The sequence below is a fragment of the Eurosta solidaginis genome, chromosome 4 (assembly GCF_040869045.1).
Source record: "Eurosta solidaginis isolate ZX-2024a chromosome 4, ASM4086904v1, whole genome shotgun sequence".
Taxonomy (NCBI): domain Eukaryota; kingdom Metazoa; phylum Arthropoda; class Insecta; order Diptera; family Tephritidae; genus Eurosta; species Eurosta solidaginis.
In genome coordinates this window covers 147,968,392-147,994,131 of record NC_090322.1, presented here as the reverse complement: position 1 = coordinate 147,994,131, position 25,740 = coordinate 147,968,392, and the positions used below count along the sequence as shown (strand labels likewise).

The following is a 25,740-nucleotide window of genomic DNA, read 5'->3' as shown; positions in this document are numbered from 1 at the left end:
AAACATCGGATCTAACTGCTATGTATATTATCTGTTGGCGCTTTTCAACATTGTGTACGTTAAACAAGTAAAGGTGTCTAAGTTCGGGTGTAACCAAACATTATATACTCAGCGTGAGCTTCAATTGTACATTTCATTTCAGATAAATTACTTTTCTGCATAACACGTGCCCCATTTAAAAAAAATTTCTCCCCATTTCCTCTTACAACAAAACTTGATAAGTGAAATATCATTGGTTCAAAACTATTTTTTGCTAAGTTATAGCTTATTATTTTCGTCTACGATCCTTTTAAAGATAATTTATATAAAAGTGGGCGTGGTCTTTAACCGATCTCGTCCATTTTTACTAGAAATATTTCCTGCTATAGGGGAAATCTGTGTACCACGAGTTATGGCTCCCGAAACAGAGAAAATTGCTTAGTCATAAAAGGGGCGGTGCCAAGCCCATTTTTTTAAATTTGAAGTTTTTCCTATTTATTGTTATAAATCCACTTGGGAAATGAAATACCATTGATATAAAGCTCGTTTTTGCAAATATATTTGTCCACGACCCTTTAAAAATCTTTTATATAAAAGTGGGCGTGGTCCTTAACCGATTTCGTAAATTTTTCTTCAAAGCATTCCTTATGGTAAAGGCAACCTCTCTGCCGAAATTTGTTACGATAGGTTTAACGATTTTTGATTTATGATTAATATTTGTAAAATTGTTTTTATCACAAGTAGGCGGTGCCACGCCCATTTAAAACAATTTGTTTAAATTTTTATCAAGAGTCTCAATATCAGTCCACACGTCAAATTTCAACTACCTAGGTGTATTATTTAATAAATAATCTGGTTTTTTGTGTTTTCCGAAATGTTATATATATAAAAAGTGGGCGTGGTTATCATCCGATTTCGCTCATTTTCAATACCAATCTATTCTGGGTCCAGATAAACTAGTGTACCAAATTTGGTGCAGATATCTCAATATTTACTCAAGTTATCGTGTTAACGGACAGACAGACGGACGGACGGACATGGCTCAATTAAATTTTTTTTGACACTGATGATTTTGATATATGAAAGTCTATACCTATCTCGATTCCTTTATACCTGTACAACCAACCGTTATCCAATCAAAGTTAATATACTCTGTGTGCAAAGCACGCTGAGTATAAAAAGTTACGTATACGCCATGCACATACCACTATATGTCTTCTTTGTTCTTAGTTTGGTAGGTTACTAGATATTGAAATCTTGGAATGGTATGTCTCAAAACTTGGTATGTCAAAAACAACAAGTAAAATTTTCCGAACTTTCCCATACAAAACTTTCGGCAAAATCATTGTATTTGTAAGATTGTCACAAATTCAAGTTTTTTACAGACATCGCAAATATATAGCTTCAGAAATAAAGGGGAAGTTCGCACTTTTTCAAAAGCATGCTCGGATTGCGATGGGGAACAATCATCTGGCATGAGAGCTTTGAGTACCGATTTCTCCAAAAAGTTGTATGAAACTAAAAACAATGTATCTTATATTTTTGTACGTCTTACCTCCTGGAATATTCGGTTCCCGATATAGAACAGGTGTATGATTACGTCAGAAGCCAACTTTAAGCAACCAATGTAATCTCACGAGAAGCAGGCAATGCAGAGTTAACCGATGACATTTTATTTCATTTCCAAAACCAAACAAAGGCGTTATCACAAATTCATTAATGTATGTACGAACTTACAATCGGGCATAATATTCATAACTTAACACGGTTTGAAAACCACCGCACTGTTTATCTTGAACTATACAGTTTGACCACGAAGCATTTGTATATACCAGATACTTCAGCAGAATATGTGCGAACTTTATAGCAATCTCTAGCAGAATAGCAGTATAACCTAAAGTGAGGGTAATCTGGCAGCCGTGGTGGCAAAGCAATATCAAATATTTCAATTAGAATATAGTTTTTCAAAGCGGGCTCGCGTCTCGGCAAAGATTTGGCGAACACTCCGAGAGTATTTCTGCCATGAAAAGCTTCCCAGTAAAAATTCATCTGCCTTGCAGATGCCGTGCGGAGTCGGCGTAAAAACGCGGGTCCCGTCCCGACATTTGGTAGGAAAAAAATTTAAAAGGAGCACGACGTAAACTGGAAGAGAAGCTCAGGAAAGTGTATTTTCGTCTTGTTAACAAACCAATCGCTGTTCACTTTAATTCCAAGTTTAGTTAGTTGTGTTTGTTTAAGCCTCTCCAACTTTGATGTTTGTGTTGCTTCTCGTTCGTTTGCAATTCTTTGGTTTATTAGTGCTTGGTTGTAAACGACGGAGTTGAAATCAAAATCACTCAGAATTCGCTTCAGTTTTCGTTCTGTATACAGAATATGGTCTTTTGTAGATTTTATGTTGATGTTTGTTTGTGTTATCTCTATGTTAAGGAGTTTCTTGAGAAATAAACGTTTCTCCTTTTCTAGTCGATTTTGTATATTTTTCGTTGTTGTTTTTATAGCTATGCGCTAAAAATGGTAAAATGGTTACTCTATCTCGGTAGAAAATTTACACTACCTACAACAAACACTAGCTTCAAACCTTTAAATATTATTGCTGAAATGGAGCAGATCATACAGCAAATAGAAGATGAGAGAGAGAAAGAAATCGAAAGAACCAAGCTCAGTAACAGAATAATGCAATACAAACGACACACTAAGCATAACCCAACGGACAAATTTATCTTAGAAGCGTACAGAAAAACTACCAAATTTCTAAAGAAACACAAAGATAGCATCATTATTACAAACTCGGATAAAGGAAATAAGACAGTGGCAATGTACAAAACTGACTACAAACACAAAATGGAAATGTTACTTGAAGACAAAAACACGTATAAAACATCGTGATATGACCCATCACAGACACTACAAAAACAGAATAACCAACTAGTCGACGATCTTTACAAAAACAAAATAATAAGTTTCAAAGAGAAAAGGCAACTAGCCTGCACCGCAGCCACGGCGCCTAGACTCTACGGTCTACCAAAAACCCATAAACCAAATCTTCCTTTACGTCCAATAGCATCATCTGTCAGCGACCCATGTTACGGGTTATCAAAATACATTGGTCAAATATTAAATAATTTAACTTCGGACGAATACAACATTAAAAACTCCTACATACTAAAAGATAAATTGAAAAACATAAATATTAGTGAAGACGAAATATTAGTGCCATTCGATGTGGTATCGTTATTTACTAACATATCAACGTACTTAGCCATAAAAATCATTATGACCAAATTTAACAAACTGCAATCGAACATCCCAAAAAACAAGTTCCTTAAACTTTTGAATTTCTGTCTGAACGACAACAATTACTTTATCTACGATGACAAAATTTTCACACAAAGCTATGGAATGCTAATGGGAAACCCACTTTCTCCAACCATAGCAGATATAATAATGGATGATTTACTGGAAAATACCATCTCCGAACTAAAACAACTTCACAACATAGAAATGAAATTCATAGTAAAGTACTTGGATGACTTTTTTGCGATTGTCAAACGAAACGACCTGGATATTATTCTGAGCACGCTAAATAAGTACCATAATAAGCTGCAATTTACCATGGAAAAAGAGGAAAATTCGGTTATACCCTTTTGGATGTTCTTATCCACAGGAAAAATTCCAAACTCATACTTGACTGGTACTCCAAATCCATCGCCTCCGGACGTATTATAAATTTCATATCATCACATCATCAAAAATATAAAATAAACACAGCGAAAAATTTAATACACAAAATATTTACGATAAGCCACCAAAAGTTCTGGGAGAAAAACAAAACCAAAATACACTCCATACTCACCAATAACAATTACCCGAGTCACCTAATTACATCACTAATAAAACAAGAGCTATCAGAAGGAAATAGAAAACGAAATAAAGCATCAACAGAGATCGCAACGGAGACAAAGCAATACCACAGTGTCACATACATACCCAAGTTTACTGAAAACTTCAACCATAACATGAGGAAACAAAAACGAAATATATCCCTCGCCTACAAATCCAACAGCACACTTTCGACTATCTTTACACGAACAAAAAGCCCCATAGAACCCCTACAACAAAACAACGTAGTATACGAGATTCAATGCACGGGGAGAGATAATGAGAACTGTGACAAAATCTACGTTGGAACAACAAAAAGAGCACTAGGAACCCGATTGGCAGAGTACGACGCTGACATTAAGAAGAACAAGACCAGCACAGCTCTTGCTCAACACGTATTATCACATGGACACACAGCTGATATAAAGAACGCGAAAATAATAGACATAGAAAAGAGGGAAAGAACGAGATTCACGTTGGAAAGTCTACACATATTACAAAAAAGGGAGAGGACAATGAACAAAAAAGAGGACACAAAATTTATTGCTGCTAGCTATTTGGCATGCTTATGACACTCAGTACGACAAGTGTACCTAAAGATGATGGTACCGATAAATCTTTTTTTGTTTTTGTGATTTTATAGATATGTATTAAATTATTTCTTTGTATGTAAGGTTTTGTCAAAAAAAAACAAAAAAAGAAAAAAAAAATGTTTGTTATAGTGATAAAACATGTCAAAATTAACTTTGTTCTATCATTTTTCGGTGCAGAATAAAGATTTAACCCCTGATGATGCCAAGGAGTTTGGCGAAACGTTGGGTAAAAATGGAGGAAAACTAAAGTTTTTTAGTGTTTTCATTTCAAATCGAAAAGACTTTTAAATTACCTTCTTTTAAAAGTGGCCGGTGCCACACCCACTGACCAAAATTTTACTGATTTTATATTCTGCGTCATAAGGTCAACCCACCTATCAAGTTGCATCGCTCTATCCGTCTTTGGTAATGAATTATCGCACTTTTTCGGTTTTTCGAAATTTTCGATATCGAAAAAGTGGGCGTGGTTATAGTCCGATTTCGTTCATTTTAAATAGCAATCTGAGATGAGTGACCAGGAACCTACATACCAAATTTCATCAAGATACCGCAAAATTTACTCAAGTTACCGTGTTCACGGACAGACAGACGGACGGACGGACATGGCTAAATGGATTTCTTTTTTCGCCCAGATCATTTTGATATATAGAAGTCTATATCTATCTCGATTAGTCAGCTGAGTATAAAAATGCTTCAATAAATGTTTTCACACATTTAAAGCAATAAGGGTAATCCCCGCTTAAAACTCATACAAATTTCAATTTATAGCAATAAGCTACACAATCTTTTCATAAACTAAGCACTCCACCAAAAGGTATTTAATAAAATTTATATTAATATTTTTAAAGTCCAAACTGACGCGTCTGACTTTGGTATCAATATCCGCAGGGAAAATTTAAAACTTTAGTTGCCAAAACATATTTAAAATAGGCGCCCGATCCATAGTTTTTCTGCACAGAAAACTTTTCTGTGCCAGTATATGTGGGCTTATCTGCAACAAAATATGAAAAATACAAAAATACAGCAAAATTAACAGTTGCCTGTTGCACATACACTAGGCATCAAATGAATGTATAAACGATACTTATTAGCAACCGCATAGCATTCATTTACCTGTTACGTTTTCAATACTTGTAGTAAAATTGAAAAAGTATGGCATGAAGAGCCCCCGTTAGGTGAATACACAGTTTAAACAAAATTACAATTTATTATTGAGATGTAAAACATATTTAGTAAATTAAAAGTCATTAGCATTGTGGATAAGACAAGTTTGATATCTTATCCGTGAACTGCCTGACAAGATGTTCAAGATGGCTACTTTTTCGCGTTTTGACAGCATGTTCAATATGGCGGGCCATACGGCCGGCTATCTTTAGATAGAAAGATATACAGGATGAGGTCATGGTAGTCACTTTGAAAATCGGGTGATCCGTTCTTGAATGTATAATTTGAGTTTGTGAGGTGTTTTAAGAAAGTAAAACCAAAATTGGCTGCAGAACTTACTGAAACTGTTTTTGTATTTAGTTTATTACTGTTACATTTGAAAAATGCGCAAAATTGAAAAATGCGGAAATTAGTTGTAGAAGATAGGAAAAAGGGTGATACATGTGCAAAAATTTTCGACAAATATTCTATTTCGATCGAAGGGGCCAGAAAGGTTTTTGAAAACTTAAAAAAGCGGAAAACATGCAAGACTCAGTATGGAGGAGGTCCGAAGGCCAAAATCACTATACACGATGAGAAGAAAATTTGCAAACAACCCAGAAATTTCAGCGAGGGATCTAATCGAAAGTTTGAATTTGAATGTTTCTGCTGGTGAAGTGCAGAGAACATTACGTGTATCTGGCTTGAAAAACCTTGTCGCCAGAAAACTGCCCTTATTTTCCACTGCAAATAGGAAAAGAGGACTGGCTTTTGCAAAACAGTATGTAAGCATAAATAAATGCAAGACGCGATAACCTCCGAAGAGATTAGGCCGAGCTTCTCTTCCAATTTGCGTCGTGCTCCTTTTTAATTTTTCCTAAAAATTGGCGGGACCGGGATCTACTTGTTTTATACGGAATCCGAACGGCATCTGCAAGGCAGATGAATTTTCACTGAGAAGCTTTTCATGGCGGAAATACACTCGAAGTGTTTGACAAATCACTGTCGACGGGCGACCCCGTCGAGAAAAACTTTTTTTTAATTGAAAAAACTTTTTTTCTAAATTTTCAATATTGCTTTGATCTGGAGTTGAACCCACGATCTTCGGTGTGGTAGGCGGAGGACGCTACCACTACACCACGGCGGCCGCCATGCCAAACACATTTTTGGACAAAGTGTGGAGCAAACCTTCTGATCGCTTAAAGCCTCAGTGTATACAATCAACGGTGAAGCATGGAGGAGGCTCTCTCATGCTTTCGGGCTGTTTCTCAAAATTGTGCGTAGGTTATTTGGCAAAAATCTATGGTCGTAAGTCGGTGGCTTCTTATGTTGACGTTCTCAGTGAAAATTCGGCAATAAGTGCTGAAAAAATGAATTTGCGGTCGTTTATCTTCCAACAAGATAAGGACCCTAAACACACTTCTCGACTTGCTACTCGCTTTTTTGAAGAAAACGCCATTGAAAAACTCAACTGGCCAGCTAAATCGCCAGATTTAAATCGAATTGAGCATTTATGGTCAATTTGGGACTCAAAAATACCAAAAAGCAGCCGCACCAGCTTGGAGTCCTTTTTCTTAGAGATGAGGCTTCAATGGGATAATATTAGATCGGAAGTGTTAGAGAATTTGGCTCGAAGTATGCCAAAACGGCTCAGTGCAGTTATTCAGAGCAAATGTGGAAATACGGATTACTAAATTTAGTTTAAAAATAAAGCCCTTTGTTTGTTTGCAATTTTATACTCTCATTTGCAGCGTTTTTTGTGAGAATCTCTATCGCAGAGTTACACGTCTTTAGATATATCTCCCGACATTTTTGGACGATGTTAACTGCCGACTTCGGGTTTTTAATAATAATATTCTAGTTTTTATTAAGTGCAAAATCCCATATAATTTTATAGAAAATATATCGCATTTGTGGCATGGAACCAGTGAGATTTGATCGTGATTCAGAGCTCGATAACTCATTAGAACTGAACTATTATGACTAAGGCTTTATGACCAAGTCACATATACCCCTATCTTAATAATGAGAGGTGACAGGCGTTATATCCGTGGATCAGCCGACAATTTGTGGGAAATTAAAAACGAGCACGAAGAGAATTGGAAGAGAAGCTTAGCCTAGATCTGCTCGGAGGTAAATCACGCCAAGTATTTTTTTTTCCGCCATCGAATTGTACTTTTAGAGGTCGATCTATTGGGTTTAGAGGGGTTGTGTAGCGGAATCCACTCAAGGGGTTGCCAGCGCAGCATATAGCTTCTCCAACCCAATTGTCAAGCCCAGCTCCCCGCGGCGAATCCTGTTTCATTAACAGACGAGGCTCTGGCGACCCCAAGCTCGTCATGGAACTAGAGGGTGGGGAGGGAGGGATGGATGCTCTGAAGGTTTAATGTGGTCATATAAATCGTTCCCGAGATGGTCGGGCTAGTACCTTAATGGTGCTTTGTTACCGGAGCGTACCGGATCTATATCCGGCAAAGGACCATCAACATCGATAACACTCCCCAAAACCTTCGGGGAATGCCTTTATCGTTAAGACAACAACAACAACAACAGGTCGATCTATTCCGTATCTGAAAATGGTCATGCACTAAATTAATGTAGTGTTATACTCTAGAGTTTCGTTTTAGACATACTTGCAGCATATTGCGACTCTTCTCGTTCATCCCCTCAACAAATGCATACTCTTGTGTATTACAACCCTTTAATATTTGCTCCAATTGCTTATAAATGCTTGGCGCGGGAGCTTGTAGAAGATCCTTATGCGCCATTAAAGCTGCATGTTCTTCCGTAAATTGACATAATTTCGTTTTATAATGCATTAATGACGCAAAATCCATAATGTAATGAAACTCATAAGTTGGAAGTTGCATATCCAAAGCGAATTGATGCAAGAACTGCAAAACAAACAAAACTTAACTCAATTTATTAAATGATATACTAATATTAATACAAACCTTAGCCAAATACGGCAAGCAAGCATGCATTGTCTCATCTAACTTGAAATCTTCATAGAGCAAATGAAATCCGTAAAATATTGCTGGCAAGCTATTGAATAAACAAGCGCTTGCATCAACGTTGCTCGTCGTTGCAGCAGCTATATGCTCAATTCCCATTTTTGTATGGCTATCCAATACAACGCCACCAATACAACCTTTGTCATTAAGTTTGTTTAGCATGAACTCCCAATCTTCATTAGTGCCTTCGGTAATTTCTTCATTTTTTCGCCGTTTTTTTGGTTCATCTGCATTGTAAGATTGCGATGCATTTGTTGTAGACTCGTGTACAGCTATACCACAGCCCATAAGACCAGTTAGGACATTACGAAAGATTTTCCATTCTTGCTCAATGCTATAATCACGAGAGCCGGGCGGATTACGCGCGCTATACCAACGTATAATTAATTGCATAAATTGTTCTCTATTCAAAATGCGTCGCAGCGCACCTATACAGCGTGATATAAATTTGGTTTCATTGAATTGTGGTAGCTCAATGCGATACATTTTGCAGGCAGGATATACCAATGTTAGTCGATTTCCGGCAGGATCACGCAGGCTTAAACAAATATTGCTTGTTTTGCTGTAAAGAAATAAGTTAACAAACGTGATATGAAAACTCAAGCGTTTTTATTTTTCAATTCTAATATACCGATTAGGAAATTGAGGTTGTAATGGATGTACAGGCGACAAAAGATGTAATTCTTCATCGAATGTGGTGTCGGTGGGTTTTTGTATTGTGGGTAAAAGACTGCTACGCCTAAAATTTGCACACAAAATTTAAGCAATTATTACAAGCGAATTTCATATTTTGTATTTACCTAGGAAATGAAGTATTTGGTGATTTGCCAGCAAGCGTACTTGTTCCTGTGGATGTGCTGCTTGGCGTTGGTGTGACATTATCACCACTACCTCCGCCGCCTGCGCTTGAACTGGTAATTGCTGCAGCTACATGTACTTTGGACACCAATACAGCACCTGTATAAAGTATTAAACTGCCGGAGGGGTCCAACACGGCGATCATACGCAAACGCTTGAATTTGTAAATTATTTAAAAAAAGAAACATATTATTTTTCCATATAATAAGTACCTCCAAGACGACAGCATCCTTGGCTGGTATCGATAGACATTTACTAGCTATTTGTAACTCTTTGGTGCCATAATTACACAAACGCACCAGCTGCAACTTACAAGAGAAGGGCAGCAAATAGCAAAAGTAAGTTTGTCCCACTAAATCGGTGTGTATAAAAGCACGATTCGCCATTTCGCCAAACTCCCGATTGCTTTGCAAAAAAACAAATATTGAAGTAAATGTAAAAAATGTTCAAGTTTTGTGCTAATATTTTTAAGTGTTCATACTTGCCAAAAGTGCTTTCAGTCCATATATGTTCTAAACAAAATTCTGGTACAATGGGCTTTGAAGGCTGCGCTTGTCCTACTTTTCGAATGTCTTGCATTGATACGGAATTCCGACCGAAGGTGGATTGTAAATGATTCAAAGGAGAAGCAGTGCGACTACATAGAAAAACAAGTAAGGAAGGCTAAGTTCGGGTGTGACCGAACATTACATACTCAGCTGAGAGCTTTGGAGGCAAAATAAGGGAAAATCACCACGTAGTAAAATTAAACTAGGGTAACCCTGGAATGTGTTTGTATGACATGGGTATCAAATGGAAGGTATTAAAGAGTATTTTAAAAGGGAGTGGGCCTTAGTTCTATGGGTGGACACCATTTCGGGATATCGCCATAAAGACGGACCAGGGGTGACTCTAGAATGTGTTTGTACGATATGGGTATCAAATGAAAGATGGTAATGAGTATTTTAAAAGGGAGTGACCCTTAGTTCTATAGGTGGACGCCTTCTCGAGATATCGCCATAAAGGTGGACCAGGGGTGACTATAATGTGTTTGTACGATATGGGTATCAAATTAAGGGTATTAATGAGGGTTTTAAAAGGGAGTGGCCCTTAGTTGTATATGTAAAGGCGTTTTCGAGATATCGACCAAAATGTGGACCAGGGTGACCCAGAACATCATCTGTCGGGTACCGCTAATTTATTTATATATGTAATACCACGAACAGTATTGCTGCCATGATTCCAAGGGCTTTTGATTTCGCCCTGCAGAACTTTTTCATTTTCTTCTACTTAATATGGTAGGTGTCGCACCCATTTTGCAAAGTTTTTTCCAAAGTTATATTTTGCGTCAAAAAACCAACCCAAACACCATGTTTCATTCCTCTTTGGTATGTGGAATAGAATTATGGCAATTTTTAATTTTTCGAAATTTTCGATATCGAAAAAGTGGGCGTGGTCATAGTCAGATTTTGCCCAAGATAAACTGAGTTCAGATAAGTATGTTAACTAAGTTTAGTAAATATATATCGATTTTTGCTCAAGTTATCGTGCTAACGGCCGAGCGCAAGGACAGACGGTCGACTGCGTATAAAAACTGGGCGTGGCTTCAACCGATTTCCATTACCACAGAAAACAGCTACCGGCAAAGGAGCTATGCCCTTACCAAATTTCACAAGGATTGGTAAATTTTTGTTCGACTTATGGCATTAAAAGTATTATAGACAAATTAAATGAAGAAGGGCGGACCACGCCCATTTGAAATTTTGTTTTATTTTTGTATTTTGTTGCACCATATCATTACTGGTTTTGAATGTTGACATAATTTACTTATATACTGTAAAGAGTAAAGTGGGTGTGTTCGTCATCCGATTTTGTAAATTTTTATTTAGCACACATATAGTAATAGGGGTAACGTTCCTGCCAAATTTCATCATGATATCTTCAACGACTGCCAAATTACAGCTTGCAAAACTTTTAAATTACCTTCTTTTAAAAGTGGGCGGTGCCACGCCATTGTCCAAAATTTTACTAATTTTCTATTCTGCGTCATAAGGTCAACCCACCTACTAAGATTCATCGCTTTATCCGTCTTTGGTAATGAATTATCGCACTTTTTCGGTTTTTCGATATCGAAAAAGTGGGCGTGGTTAACATCCGATTACGTTCATTTTAAATAGTGATCTGAGATGAGTGCCCAGGAACTTACATACCAAATTTCATTAAGATACCTCAAAATTTACTCAAGTTATCGTGTTTAGGGACGGACGGACATGGCTAAATAAATTTTTTTCATCCACATCATTTTGATATATAGAAGTCTATATCTATCTCGATTAGTTTATGCCGTTACGGATTGCCGTTATGCGAATAAAATCAATATAATCTGTGAGCTCTGCTCAGCTGAGTATAAAAATGGCAAGTCGTAAGTAACAAGTAAAATTTTCGTGATAATACTTGTGTGGCTTTCACTAACTCGCTAGAGAAAGCGATTGGTCCAGTACTTGTAGCTTAACTTTTTAATAGGAAATATTTATTTATTTAAGTAATTAAAAAATCGTACCTCCACAGCTAATAAAATAATCGAGCAAAAGATATGACACGTCGACATTTTGTGTTAGGAAACGCAAAAATGGCCGTTTGGTTCACGTTCTTGCTCGATATTGAATTAAGGAAAGCCACTTGTGGTATTAGAACATAGAATACAGAAAATGCAGGCTTTTTTTTAATAAAGTTTTAGATTTTTCATTTTGAAAAAATAAAACCAAAAATTCGCAGATTAAAGTAACTTAATCTGGCGCGAGTTGGATGTGAGAAAATGAAACAAGCCTGATGTTATTGTTGTGCTATAATTTATAATTCATATTTAATACTAACTTAGAACTTCCGACAGCTCCACTTAAGGAATGTGCGCTCGACAAAAACCTTCCGATATGTGCTGAGTAATTCGGATTACCTAAGCTTGAACGTCCCAATTGAGCTGTACTGTGTTTGGGTGTCACTAAAAGGAATCGTCTATTTAAATCACCCAAAGAGGAAAAATCCAAAAACAAAAAAATAGCTTACCTGTACTAGTAGACGTGCCAATACCACCACCGCCACGATTCATGGAATGTTGCTGTAGACCACCTACAGTACCGCTAAGCGCAGTTTCATTTTGTGCGCTCACGTACTGTATTTCCTCCTCGGTAGCTTTACGCAGTCGCGATATAAATTGTTTACCAATTTTGTTATCATACAGTAGAACGAGGTCGGAGTTTTCTGAGCTATATACGATATTATAATCGGACTCGACAAGATAACCAATGACGTTTGTAGCTGATTTACAGAGCACGGGACATATTTCATTTAAGGGATGTGCTAGCGAGAATAGACGTGGCATTAAAATGGCATGATTTTGTATAATGGCACTAGATGCTACTTTCTCCAATAAAATACCATTAATGGTTGGCCACACATTTGAAACGGGAAATTCAAGATTGCAAAGAAAGTCCTCTCCGTTGCTGCAGTAAATACGTAATGCAGTTTGATCTTTGTGATGATTAGAAAGAAAATGGTAAAATTAAGAAAATTTTTAATTGTGCGTATGAGAAATGAACAAAGCAGCGCGAGTGAAAGACTAAAAGATTACAAAACTTATACTGACAATCGTTTTGCTGCCCTCCCTATCCCGACTGATGCCCGTCAAAGCGAGCGTGCTTTCCTCCAGGTCATTGAATCCGCTTCGGCTCGTTTTATTACCGCCGGAAGAATCCCGGAAATCAGGCCACATTTTCCAGTGTAGGTCGCAACCTTAGCAAGAGAACGTCGTGACCTTATAAGACAGCAAGACCCCGGCGGGTTAGGGGATCAGAATATACCCGCGGTAGGTATGCCTGTCGTAAGAGGCGACTAAAATACCACATTTAAGGGACTGTTTAGCGCAACCCTTCAGGTTGCCAGCGCAATATATAGCTTCTCCAAACCCAATTGTCAACCTCACCTATCCGCGGCGAATCCTGTTCCACTAACAGACGAGGCTCTGGCGACCCCAAGAATGGCCTGAAGGTTTAATGTGGCCACATAAATCGTTCCCGAGATGGTCGGGCTAGCACTTTAATGGTGCTGTGGTACCGGAGCGTACCGGATCTGTATCCGGCAAAGGACCGTCACATCGATAACACTCCCCAAAGCCTTCGGGCTTAACCTTATCGCTACAACAACAACAACAACCCCGGCGATCCCAAAATAAGGGATATAAACCAACGCATCATATTGCTTATGAATTGTAACCTCTCTGCCGGTATAGGTATTCTACGGTCCACCGTAAAGCCCTATCGAACCCGACTAAGCACAATGACAAAATTTCCATCGCCTTTCGCGATAAAGTGCTGTTGCCTATCCAAAATCAACCCCGACATACAAAATGTATGTCCTGCTTGCAATGTGTCCCCTCATGACACCGACCGTCTCTTCAATTGTAATGCGGAACCAACGCATCTAACACCCCTATCACTATGGTCCACCCCTGATGGAAGTGCAAGTTTCCTTGGACCCCGTTAGAGGACACTGATGACTAGTGATGATCGGTCGCACCTATTGGATGGGGCGAAGCACTGCTACAACAACATAAAGTGCTGTCGGATGCGAAAAAATGCGTGAGCGCTTTCTGCCGACAATATATGCATTCTACGCGGGCCTACAGACGCGAACACTATCATAAACACAGCGCGTCCCCAGTTACCATCACCGGCAAAGAGGTTGAAGATGGCATCGTTCATGCTAAACCATCTAAGCCCAGACGGCATAGCTATGCCGATGCTTAAAAAACTTACCAAAACGGGATTTAATTATCTAGCGCATGTCTTTAACCTGTCCCTGTCTACCTTCGTCATCCCCGAAAAATGGAAAATGGCCAGGGTGGTTCCGCTATTAAACCCTGGGAAACCAGCATAGGAGAGTCCTATCGTCCGATATCTCTCCTATCGCCAGACAATGCACTTGAAGCCATTCTACTTCCCAATTTCACTACAAATTTGCGTCTTGCCACATCCGCATGGCTTTCGAAAACTACATAGCACTACAACCGCGCTGAACGTCATTAACACGCAAATAAATTGTGGATTAAATCAAAACACCCACCATAAGACAGTAGCCGTTGCGCTAGACCTATCAAAAGTTTTGATACGGTCAAAAGGTGGACCGCGAATTATCTGTCTGGTCGACAAGCATCGGTGCAATTCAGGAACATCATCCAAACCAAGAAGAATTAAACAAGGGGTGCCACAGGATGGTATCCTATCCCCGTTTTTGTTTAAATTCTACATATCGAAGCTACCTTCACCACCAGAAGGAATCACTATTGTCTCCTACGCCGATGACTGCACAATAATGGCCACAGCCCCAGGCCAACACATCGATTTAATTTAATTTAATTTATTTATTATTACGGCTGTTTAGGCCTAAAACTTAAACTACTAAGTACAATTCATTATTATATCACTTATTTCTATTGAATATGCTGTTGGAATGCTATGTGATTCCGATCAGCATATTTACTGGCGTGACAAACGGACGAGTCTGGGAGCCAGTCATTTAAGGAAGGTTGGAAAGGACGCGTTTCCAATCCTCCATTGCTCCCAGCTTAAGGCAACAAAATTTGGAACTTATATTTTTCAATTATATTTGTATTTTAAGCTGTCGGAATGTATTGGTCTCCGATCAACACAGCTAAACATGTCTTTGGATGTTACGTGTACCCAATCACCCCTCAACTTTGTTTAGTGAAGACGCTGTCGGAATGCATGAAGATTCCGATCAGCACAGCTCGATGAGATTTGTAATTAAATAAACATCTATCTCCCTGATGTCTCCAGTTTTCTCGCCTCGCGAAACCTGGCATTGCCACCGACCAAATCATCGGCGACCTTATTTACAACATGGATATAAACAAACGCATCAGATTGATTGTGGTAAATGTCAACCATATTGGGCATATACACGTATGGCATTACGCTACCAACTATCTTAATGTTGGGTGTGACGTTTGATCAGGATCTAATTTTTGGTGAGCATGCAACCGAAATTGTTCCTAAAAAAGCCATAATAAAATCCTCACACCCCTTCTCGGCAGCACTTGGGGTGAAGACAAAGAAGCGCTCATTACCACTTACAAAGCAATTGGCCGGCCGATTGCATGCTACGCGGCCCCGATTGGCGACAATAAGCCTAAAGGTTACTCACTGGAAGAAAATACAGGCCTGACAACCCCCAGTGGGTTAGGGGGCTTAGAATATACCTGCGGTGGGTATGCCTGTCGTAAGATTCGACTAAAATACCAAATTTATTCAAGGGGTTGTACAGCGCAACCCTCTCAAGGGGTTGTCAGCGCAATAGATAGCTTCTCCAACCCGATTGTCAACCTCAACTACCCCCGCCGAATCCTGTTTCATTAACAGCCGATTCTCTCGCGACCCCGAAATCCTGATGGATGTAGGGGTGGGCAGGCGAGATGGTCGCACTAGTACCATTATGGTGCTTATTACCGGAACGTGCCGGATCTGCGTCCGGCAAAGGACCATCAACATCGATTACACTCCCCAATGCCTTTGGGGGAGTGCCCTCATCGCCACAACAACAACAACAGGCCTGCCAAAACACTGCCCTCAGAACCGCTACGTTCTGTCTTCTTATTTCCCCAGAACACCACCTACACAATGGGGCGAGAGTACTCCTACTTAGGGAGAGAAATTAAATGCTGAACAGTTTCTATTGAATACCCAGAAACCTGGGCATCCCAACAGACATCTGATTGAAGACGCCACACCTCCCACGGGCTTAAGAGGTCATCTCCGTAAGCATTATGAGGAAATACGGCACCTGAGAACAGAGCCGCATGAAGCAAAGAAGCACAAACAGGTCATCAATCCACTACTCTTTGTGTTGCATTTACGAAAAAATACATTTAAACGGGGGTAATAGCCTCATATGTTGTTGTTGTTGTTGTTGTAGAGATAAGGTTGCTCCCCGAAGGCTTTGGGGAGTGTTATCGATGTGATGGTCCTTTGCCGGATACAGATCCGGTACGCTCCGGTACCACAGCACCATTAAGGTGCTAGCCCGACCATCTCGGGAACGATTTATGTGGCCACATTAAACCTTCAGGTCATCCCCTCCCTCCCCACCACCAAGTTCCATGAGGAGCTTGGGGTCGCCAGAGCCTCGTCTGTTAGTGAAACAGGATTCGCCGCGGATAGGTGAGGTTGACAATTAGGTTTTGAGAAGCTATATATTGCGCTGGCAACCTGAAGGGTTGCGCTACACACCCCTTGAATCTGGTATTTTAGTCGCCTCGTACGACAGGCATACCTACCGCGGGTATATTCTTACCCCCTTACCCCCTTAGCCTCATATCATAAGGAGCTATTAAAGACTCGGTCAATATATGACTTATTTCTATGCTATACTCACAAATAAGTCTTAATTTAAGGAGAGTACCTAAGGAATGGAACATCTCGACAATTGTTCCTATCAAGAAAGTAAAAAAAGACCGCGAATTCTGAAGAGCTTAGACTCATCAACACAGCGCGGGTATATTCTTACCCCCTTACCCCCTTAGCCTCATATCATAAGGAGCTATTAAAGACTCGGTCAATATATGGCTTATTTCTATGCTATACTCACAAATAAGTCTTAATTTAAGGAGAGTACCTAAGGAATGGAACATCTCGACAATTGTTCCTATCAAGAAAGTAAAAAAAGACCGCGAATTCTGAAGAGCTTAGACTCATCAACACTCTTTCGAAATTGGAGAAAATTGGGCGGCTTGACCTAGAAGGTTCAATGTGGTCGGGCTAGTACATTTATAGTGGATCTATATCCGCCAAAGGAGCATCAACATCGATAACACAGAACGAAACCTTCGGGGACTGCCTTTATCGCCACAAACAACAACAACACTGTGGTTAGTGCTGTAAGTTGGGACTAGGTCTCTCTAACTGCAAAAAGATGAACAACTAGCTGGAGACTTGGACTCTCCAACTGCGCAAAGTGGAGCACTACAGGTATAATAAAAAAAAACAGTGGTTGATGATTTACATTGGCAACTAGGTCTTTCCAACAAAGATATTCTGTTTGTTCATAACCTTAGGTTGGAAACTAGGACTTTCGAACTGAAGAAAAATCGATGTACGATCTAACCAAGTGTTAGATTAAAATGGGGATTGGAATCTTGGTCTTTCCAAACACACAAGCTAGAAACAATGATCCGGATTACTAATCGAAGGACATCGGGCGCGGATTGGAAATTACCTCCTTCTAAGAAAGATAAAAATACATGTGTAGAAATAATCAAATTCTATATTTTAATTTTGCATTTTTGTTTCAGAACCAAGCAATGCGTGTACTATATATTTTTTTTTGTGTTCAATGAATTAATATAGTTTAGTGTTGTGATTTTGTAAGTCCACATAGATTGTAATAAACAAATACTAAGTCCTTCCTATAGCATATCTTTCCGACGACAGATGTAAGCACCGGAATGAAGCGTATTCACAACAATAAAGACACAAGTCATACAAACTTAGTAAATAATAAGCGAGGCCACCTTTTTGCGGAATATAGCACGACTTTCAGAAAGAACAACTCCAAAATATATCTTACAACATTTTATAACTAAATATATTTGCTGGTGAAGTATACATAATCATGAGCTTAAAATATATAATATATGAACATTTTCTACATTACGGACGGCCCTTCCAGATACTTGTCAATTTTTAATTCTAGGCTTAGAGAGCAAATAATTTCTATGTATTTGGTCCTTCACAAATACTTCGTTTAAAATGTTAAGTTATTTAGAAAAGAGATTTGACTGACCCTCCGTGCGCCCTAAAAGCCGAGTATATATTTGAGGTGTCTGAAAACTACATAATCCTAAGCTTCAAATAAAAGATATGCGAGCTTTATGCAGACATCCACATAATCCACCGAATCCAAACACAGCGGCGAAGCACCGCTACAACACGCTTCCCAAGGCAGTCGGTTCTATGTACCGGAGCGACTCGGGATTTTTCCCGACCAAGGACTGTCATTTCAGTGTGACCCCATTTAATTTGTTTCGTCCCTCCCACAAATTGTCATCCTCCCAGCAGCTCCTTGCAGCAGGACTGCTACATATTCTCTTACTCCGGGAAGGTATCGAACCCAATCCGGGTCCGTCTCCTGACCCCGGTCCTGAGAAATGATTTTGCTGCATTTGCCAGAAAAGAATCTTTTTAGGACGGTCATACTCTGTTCAGTGTGTCTCGTGCAAGGGATGGTTGCATCGGACAGGTTGTTCTGGGCTTGATCCCAAAACCCGACGTCCACGTAACTTTTATAAATCTTTTGTGGCTCCTTGCTGCTCACGCCCAAGGGCGTCCCGTAGTCTACGCCTAAGCGTATCCCCACTACCTTCCAGCAGCTTCGCTGCTCAGCAAGCCACAACTAGTACCCGCTGCTGCTCGCGCCCCACGGCGCCAACAACTCAAACAGCTGATACCACTCATAACTACTACCTTCGTAGTAGAGCTGGTAGCAATGCTGAGCATCAGCCCCTGCCCCCGTCTTCTTCTCCCCCCCTCTTTTCTGGCAGCAATCGTGCAGGTCAGGGAAACAGACTCTTAGTCCCTGCCTCCGTTTGCACCGTCTGCCAGCACAGAATATATAGGTTTGCGACATCCGCTCAATGCAGCTCCTGCCTTGGGTGGTGCCACTTTCCTAGATGTTCTGGTCTCCGCGACGGCAACCCCTCGACGGGTTTCATCGCGCCATGTTGCCAGGTCGCAAACCCAAATCATCCGGGTACCCCAATGCAATTGCGTCCTGGCCTTCCACAACCTAGGCGTAGTCACCCCTCACTTACCCCTAGAGTGGCGGCGTCACCCCTCATGCACTTCAGAATTCTGCAGTTCAACTGTAATGGACTAACTGGGAAGATTACGGAGATAGTCGATTTCATGAAGCGGCACAACATCCGCATTGCTGCGATTCAAGAGACTAAACTCACAGCAAGATCTGCATTGCAGACCTGCTCTGGTTATAATGTCCACAGGAAAGACCGCGAGAGCGGAAATGGAGGCGGCCTCGCGTTTATTATACACCACTCTGTGCAATATCATATATTTGATCCTGGCATCGACCGCAGTGACAATGTCTTAGAACGTCAAGGCCTATCTGTCCGGTCAGGCGATGCAAATCTAGAAATCATCAACATCTACATCCCTCCTGTCACCTGTTGCCCCAGTGGATACCGCCCTAATATCGAGGCCTTACTCACTGGCAACAATCGCATTATCTTAGGCGATTTCAATGCCCATCACGACCTATGGCATTCAAACTTGCGGGCGGACAGTAGGGGTGAGATGTTGGCGGATCAAATAGACGAAACGACGTTCTGCACAATAAACGGAGACGCCCCCACACGTATGGTAGGAAGCTGTCATAGCTCGCCAGATATCTCAATCGTGAGCGCAGAACTCGTAAACTGCGTCAACTGGCAGCCGATGGTAACATTGGCATCCGACCACCTGCCCATACTTATTTCGTTCGAGCGTACCGCCGACATCATCGTCACCGAAAAACGCACTTTCATAAACTTCAAAAAAGGAAAGTGGGAAGAATATAAATCTGCAACAGACAGCAGCTTTGCTGCCCTCCCTATCCCGACTGATGCCCGCCAAGGGGAGCGTGCCTTCCGTAAGGTCATTGAATCCGCCTTGGCACATTTCATTCCCGCCGGGAGAATTCCCGAAATCCGGCCCCACTTCCCGGCGGAGGCCGCGAGCTTAGCGAGGGAACGCGACCTTATAAGACAGCTTGATCCAGGCGACCCCCAAATAAGGGATATAAACCAACGCATCAGATTGCTTGTGGACGAACACAAGCGGGCGAAATAGGAAGAGCACCTAAGAGGTTGTAACCTCTCTACCGGTGTAGGTAAACTTTGGTCCACCGTAAAGTCCCTATCGAATCCGACTAAGCACAAAGACAAAGTTTCCATCGCCTTTGGCGATAAGGTGCTGTCGGATGCGAAAAAATGCGCGAGCGCTTTCTGCCGACAATATATAATGCATCCTACGGTCGACAAAGATAGACGGAGAGCCAATAGACACGCACATAAACACAAACTCAGCGCGTCACCAATTACCATCACCGCTAGAGAGGTTGAGGACGCCATTGGTCGCGCTAAACCATCCAAAGCAGTGGGCCCAGACCGCATAGCCATGCCGATGCTTAAAAACCTAGGGAAAGAGAGTTTCAAATATTTAGCGCATGTCTTCAACCTGTCTCTTTCCACCTTTGTCATACCCGAGAAATGGAAAATGGCCAAGGTGGTCCCGCTACTAAAGCCTGGGAAACCAGCTAACGTAGGTGAGTCATATCGTCCGATATCTCTCCTATCGCCAGTGGCAAAGACGCTTGAAGCCATTTTGCTCCCTTATTTCCAAGCACATTTGCAGCTAGCCCCTCATCAGCATGGCTTCAGAAAACTCCATAGCACTACCTCCGCGCTAAATGTCATTAGCACCCAGATAAATTGCGGTTTGAATCAATATCCCCCCCCATAGAACAGTACTCGTAGCGTTAGACCTATCAAAAGCTTTTGATACGGTCAACCATGGCTCGTTACTGCAAGACCTGGAAGGGTCTACCCTTCCCCCATGTCTTAAAAGGTGGACCGCAAATTATCTGGGTTGTCGGCAGGCATCGGTGCAATTCAGAAACGAAACATCAAAACAAGGGAGAATTAAACAAGGGGTACCACAGGGTGGTGTCCTGTCCCCGCTTTTGTTTAATTTCTACATATCTAAGCTACCTTCACCACCGGAAGGAGTCACAATCGTTTCCTACGCCGATGACTGCACAATAATGGCCACAGGGCCAGGCCCAAAGATCGATGAGCTATGCAATAAAATAAACGGCTATCTCCCTGATCTCTCCAGTTTTTTCGCCTCGCGAAACCTGGCATTGTCACCGACTAAATCTTCCGCGACCTTATTTACAACATGGACGCCCCAAATGTCGACCATATTGAACATCCACGTCGATGGCACTACGCTACCGACTGTCCTACAACCCAAAATCTTGGGTGTGACGTTTGATCAGGATCTACATTTTGGTGCGCACGCAACCGCAATTGTTCCAAGAATTCAGAGCCGTAATAAAATCCTCAAATCCCTTGCTGGCAGTACCTGGGGAAAAGATAAAGAAACGCTCTTGACCACATACAAAGCAATTAGCCAGCCGATTACGTGCTACGCGTCACCCATATGGTCGCCAAGCCTAAAAACCACCCACTGGAAGAAACTACAGGCCTGCCAAAATACTGCTCGCAGAATCGCCACGGGCTGTCTTCTTATGTCCCCAGAACACCATCTGCATAATGAGGCGAGAATACTCCCCATCAGGGAGAGAAATGAGATGCTGACCAAACAGTTTCTGTTGAATACCCAGAAACCTGGGCATCCCAACTACGGCACCTGAGAACCCAGCCGTATGAAGCAGAAAAACACAAGCAGGTCCTTGGTGAACTCCATAGACAGGCGTCGGACCTTTATGTCGGGAATTGCCCGGTGAATCCAGTACTTGAAGAAAAATATCCAGAGGAACGCATACTCCCCAGGGAAACGCGTGTCACTCTTGCTCACCTTCGTTCTGGATACTGTAACAGGTTAAACTCTTACCTATCCAGAATCAACCCCGACATACAAAATGTATGCCCTGCTTGCAATGTGTCCCCACATGACACCCACCATCTCTTTAATTGTAATGTGGAACCAACGCCTCTAACACCCCTTTCCTTATGGTCCACCCCTGTTGAAACGGCAAGTTTCCTTGGACTCCCGTTAGAGGATATTGATGACAATTTGTGATCTTACTTACTTACTTAATTGGCGCTTAACCGTCTAAACGGTTATGGCCGAAAATAAATGTAAGGCGCGATAACCTCCGAAGAGATCTAAGGCCGAGCTTCTCTTCCAATTTGCGTCGTGCTCCTCTTCATTTTCCCTACAAATTGGCCGGACGGGACCTACATGTTTTATGCCGACTCCGAACGGCATCTGCAAGGCAGATGAGTTTTCACTGAGAGCTTTTCATGGCAGAAATACACCCGGAGCGCTTGCCAAACACTGCCGAGGGGCGACCCCGCTTAGAAAAATTTTCTTCTAATTTAAAAACCTTATTTCTAAAATTTTGATGTTGCTTTGCTCGGGGTGCGAACCCAGAGCATACGGTGTGATAGGCGGAGCACGCTACCATCACACCACGGTGGCCGCCAATTTGTGATCGGTCGCGGCTATTAGGTGGGGCGAGCATTGCTACAACAACAACAACAACAACAACTGTTACAACAACAGCGGCTCCGCTGTCTAGGTAATATTATGCGAATGAAAGACGATGCTCCGGCCATAAAGGCATTATTTTCGTAGCCCTCCAATGGAAGCAGAGGAAGAGGGATTCAAGGGGTTGTGTAGCGCAATATATAGCTTCTCCAACCCAATTGTCAACCTCACCTTCGAGCGGCGAATACCGTTTCACTAACAGACGAGGCTCTGGCGACCCCAAGCTCCTCATGGAACTTGGGTGTGGGGAGGGAGGGATGGCCTGAAGGTTTAATGTGGCCATATAAATCGTTCCCGAGATGGTCGGGCCAGCACCTTAATGGTGCTGTGTTACCGGAGCGTATCGGATCTGTATCCGACAAAGGACCATCACATCGATAACACTCTCCAAAGCCTTCGGGGAGTAACCTAATCGCTACAACAACAACAACAACAACAACAACAAGAGGGCTGCCCCATCTCCGCTGGATAGACCGGGTGGAAAATTCCCTTGGTGTTACCAATTGGCGCCAGGAGGAAGTAAATATGATCAGCGCCCAACGATAGCGACTGGGGAATTGAGGGTAATAGTCTAGTTGAGGGGCCGACTGCTAATACGCGTCAAAAAATATCGAGAGAGTTGTCAAAAGACGCGTATTAATCTCGAGAACAATAATCCGATGGCGGAAAAGAAAAATTTTATCTCTGTCCGGAGATATTTGCAGTTGAAGTTGGCGATTTTCATGTAGTTGTTGTTGTGTTGTACCCCCAAAAAAAATTGTGCATCACCGTGGCGGTAGCCACGGATGTAGCACACACCCGGACTTGGCATGGCGTAGCCCAGGGTTATTTTTTATAAGCGCGGCCGAAGGCCGCCAACGCAGAAAGGTGTTCTGCGCAAAAATACTATGGATCCGACCCTCGGTTTCGGAGGTACCCGCGGGTCTTTTTTCGGTTTTTCGTTAATATCTTCTGAACGCTTTAAAATTTTCCGCCTTCAGATTATTAATACTGATGTCAAGACCGTTTGACACCTCTCTCGATATTTTTGGTAGCGTATTAGCAGTCGACCCCTCAACTAGACTATTACCGAATTGAGACCCAACATAGTTCAAGTGAATAACAAGAAATATTTGGTCACACATTGTGCCCTAATTTCTGCAATTGCTACAATTTCCTTATTTTCTTACCAATGAGACATATAGCAGTAAAATCTTCATCTTCTTCTGTATGAATTTTCCTTCTACCCTTTGCTGAAGTCGTATTTCGACTGGCAGTCACAAAAGATTTACTACAGAAGAAAGCAAATTTGATTGGCGTCTCACAGGTGAAGCATAAACGTGGCATAATACTGTTTTCATCATAAAGGCCTGTGAATTGAAACAATATTTTCCTCAAAAATCATGTAATACCTTCACACTTACAATTACCTCTTGTCCACACAGCTGTATACTTTTTAACGTATAACTCTTCTTCGGAATTGATAAAATATTCACACATATAATCGACATCGGCATATGCAGCAAGTCGCTGCTGCTCTGTAACATTTCCATTGTCATCACCGTTATTGTGCTCATTTTTTTCTTGCTTACAATGATCTACACGCCCTCCAGCTAAGTTATCATTAAAATCCTCGAATATTTCGCGTACACACCAGAATTCATTATGTTCATCCGATGCAGATATATTTACATTTTGCATTCGTTGCAACAACACGTGCTCTGTGGACAAGTGATTCTGCTGTTTAACATCTGTGGGACCCGGGTGTTCTTCAACCGCCTGACGACCCCTAGGAATGAACTCCTGCAATTATAAATAGCATATTCTTTTATTATTAATACTGCAACCATAGCTTTTTATTAACTTACCAAAGGCTCAGAGGCGGCAATCATAACTTCGCTAGTTTCATCCAGATTTGCTAAATTTCCAATTTGTAATGTTTTAAATTAATTTCAGTCGCTTTTGATAAACTTTTTGCATTAAATGTAGTTCAGAATTATTTGCAATTTCTCTGTTTTTCGTTTAATTCTGTATTTCCCGGCTTGTAATAACAAAAGCACGAAATTTTAGATTTTTGCAGCTCTGTTCGATTTATAATTTTGCGAATCGAATATTGCACAAATCACACACAGAAGATTATGCATTCACAAGTTTGTGCGAATAGTGTGATAATTCATAATGGCCGAGCCACAATCTACTTTTTCATATAGATTTGTTCTCGCACCCCTAAGGTTCATGCACTTTATACGACGCGACATGTAGCGACACGTTACGAAAAAATATTCTTTGCATGAATTCTTAAGCTGCAGACATTGGTGCTTTATCGGTAACCTTATAACAGCTGATTCGATCAACCTTATGGGAATCAATGCAATCGATTATTGGTGCCGCTAAGGTCGTAACCGTATCGTAGCCAACCACTTGGTTTTTGGTTTACCGTCGTAACGATAAACAACTGATTACGTTAGGGATACGACAACAGCGATACGACAAACGGCACCAATGACTCCGCTTTTATGGAGCCAATCACACCTAGCGACAGTCATACGAGACAACACGACGAAGTTGACCAACTAGGCAAAAATGCCGCGTCGTGTCGTGTCCTTCCACTGTCGCTGGGTGTGCATTACCTCGCGGCACTTCTACGATATGTCAAACCATTTTCAAATATTTATTTACAAACATGTCGCTTATGCCCAACATTGCCTGGACTTATTGAAATGGTATAAAATAACTTATTATTTAATTAAAATGTTATTTTACAAATTTATTGAAACACGTGTTTACACAAAGAAAAAGTTATTTTCGTCGGAACGTGTCGCGTCACTGTCGCTTAATGTGCATTGACAAATTTTGTCGGAACGTGTCGTGCCGGTGTCTCTACATGTCGCGTCGTATAATGTGCATGAACCTTTACGGATTTCAATAAAATCGCCACAATCACGCAATATGTTG

At 41.1% G+C, this 25,740-nt stretch overlaps 1 protein-coding gene across 4 annotated transcripts in view; it reads right to left on the bottom strand.

Moving 5' to 3' along the window:
- Nucleotides 1-24,938, bottom strand: part of shtd (shattered) — a 65,665-nt gene extending 40,727 nt beyond the window's left edge. Inside the window, exons 1-12 of one of the 4 annotated variants that reach the window (XM_067783333.1) lie at nucleotides 24,654-24,937; nucleotides 24,216-24,588; nucleotides 23,976-24,155; nucleotides 12,881-12,973; nucleotides 12,509-12,802; nucleotides 12,320-12,443; nucleotides 9,948-10,103; nucleotides 9,679-9,871; nucleotides 9,409-9,620; nucleotides 9,240-9,347; nucleotides 8,549-9,170; nucleotides 8,228-8,488 (exon numbers count right to left, since the gene is read on the bottom strand). In XM_067783333.1, the coding sequence (XP_067639434.1) occupies nucleotides 8,228-8,488; nucleotides 8,549-9,170; nucleotides 9,240-9,347; nucleotides 9,409-9,620; nucleotides 9,679-9,871; nucleotides 9,948-10,103; nucleotides 12,320-12,443; nucleotides 12,509-12,802; nucleotides 12,881-12,973; nucleotides 23,976-24,155; nucleotides 24,216-24,588; nucleotides 24,654-24,677 (2,640 nt within the window). In that variant the 5' untranslated portion in view covers nucleotides 24,678-24,937. Of the gene's footprint in view, nucleotides 1-8,227; nucleotides 8,489-8,548; nucleotides 9,171-9,239; nucleotides 9,348-9,408; nucleotides 9,621-9,678; nucleotides 9,872-9,947; nucleotides 10,104-12,319; nucleotides 12,444-12,508; nucleotides 12,974-23,975; nucleotides 24,156-24,215; nucleotides 24,589-24,653 lie in introns of all 4 variants that reach the window. The other 3 variants (XM_067783335.1, XM_067783332.1, XM_067783334.1) reach the window with 3 other exon arrangements.
- Nucleotides 24,939-25,740: the final 802 nt, after the last annotated feature.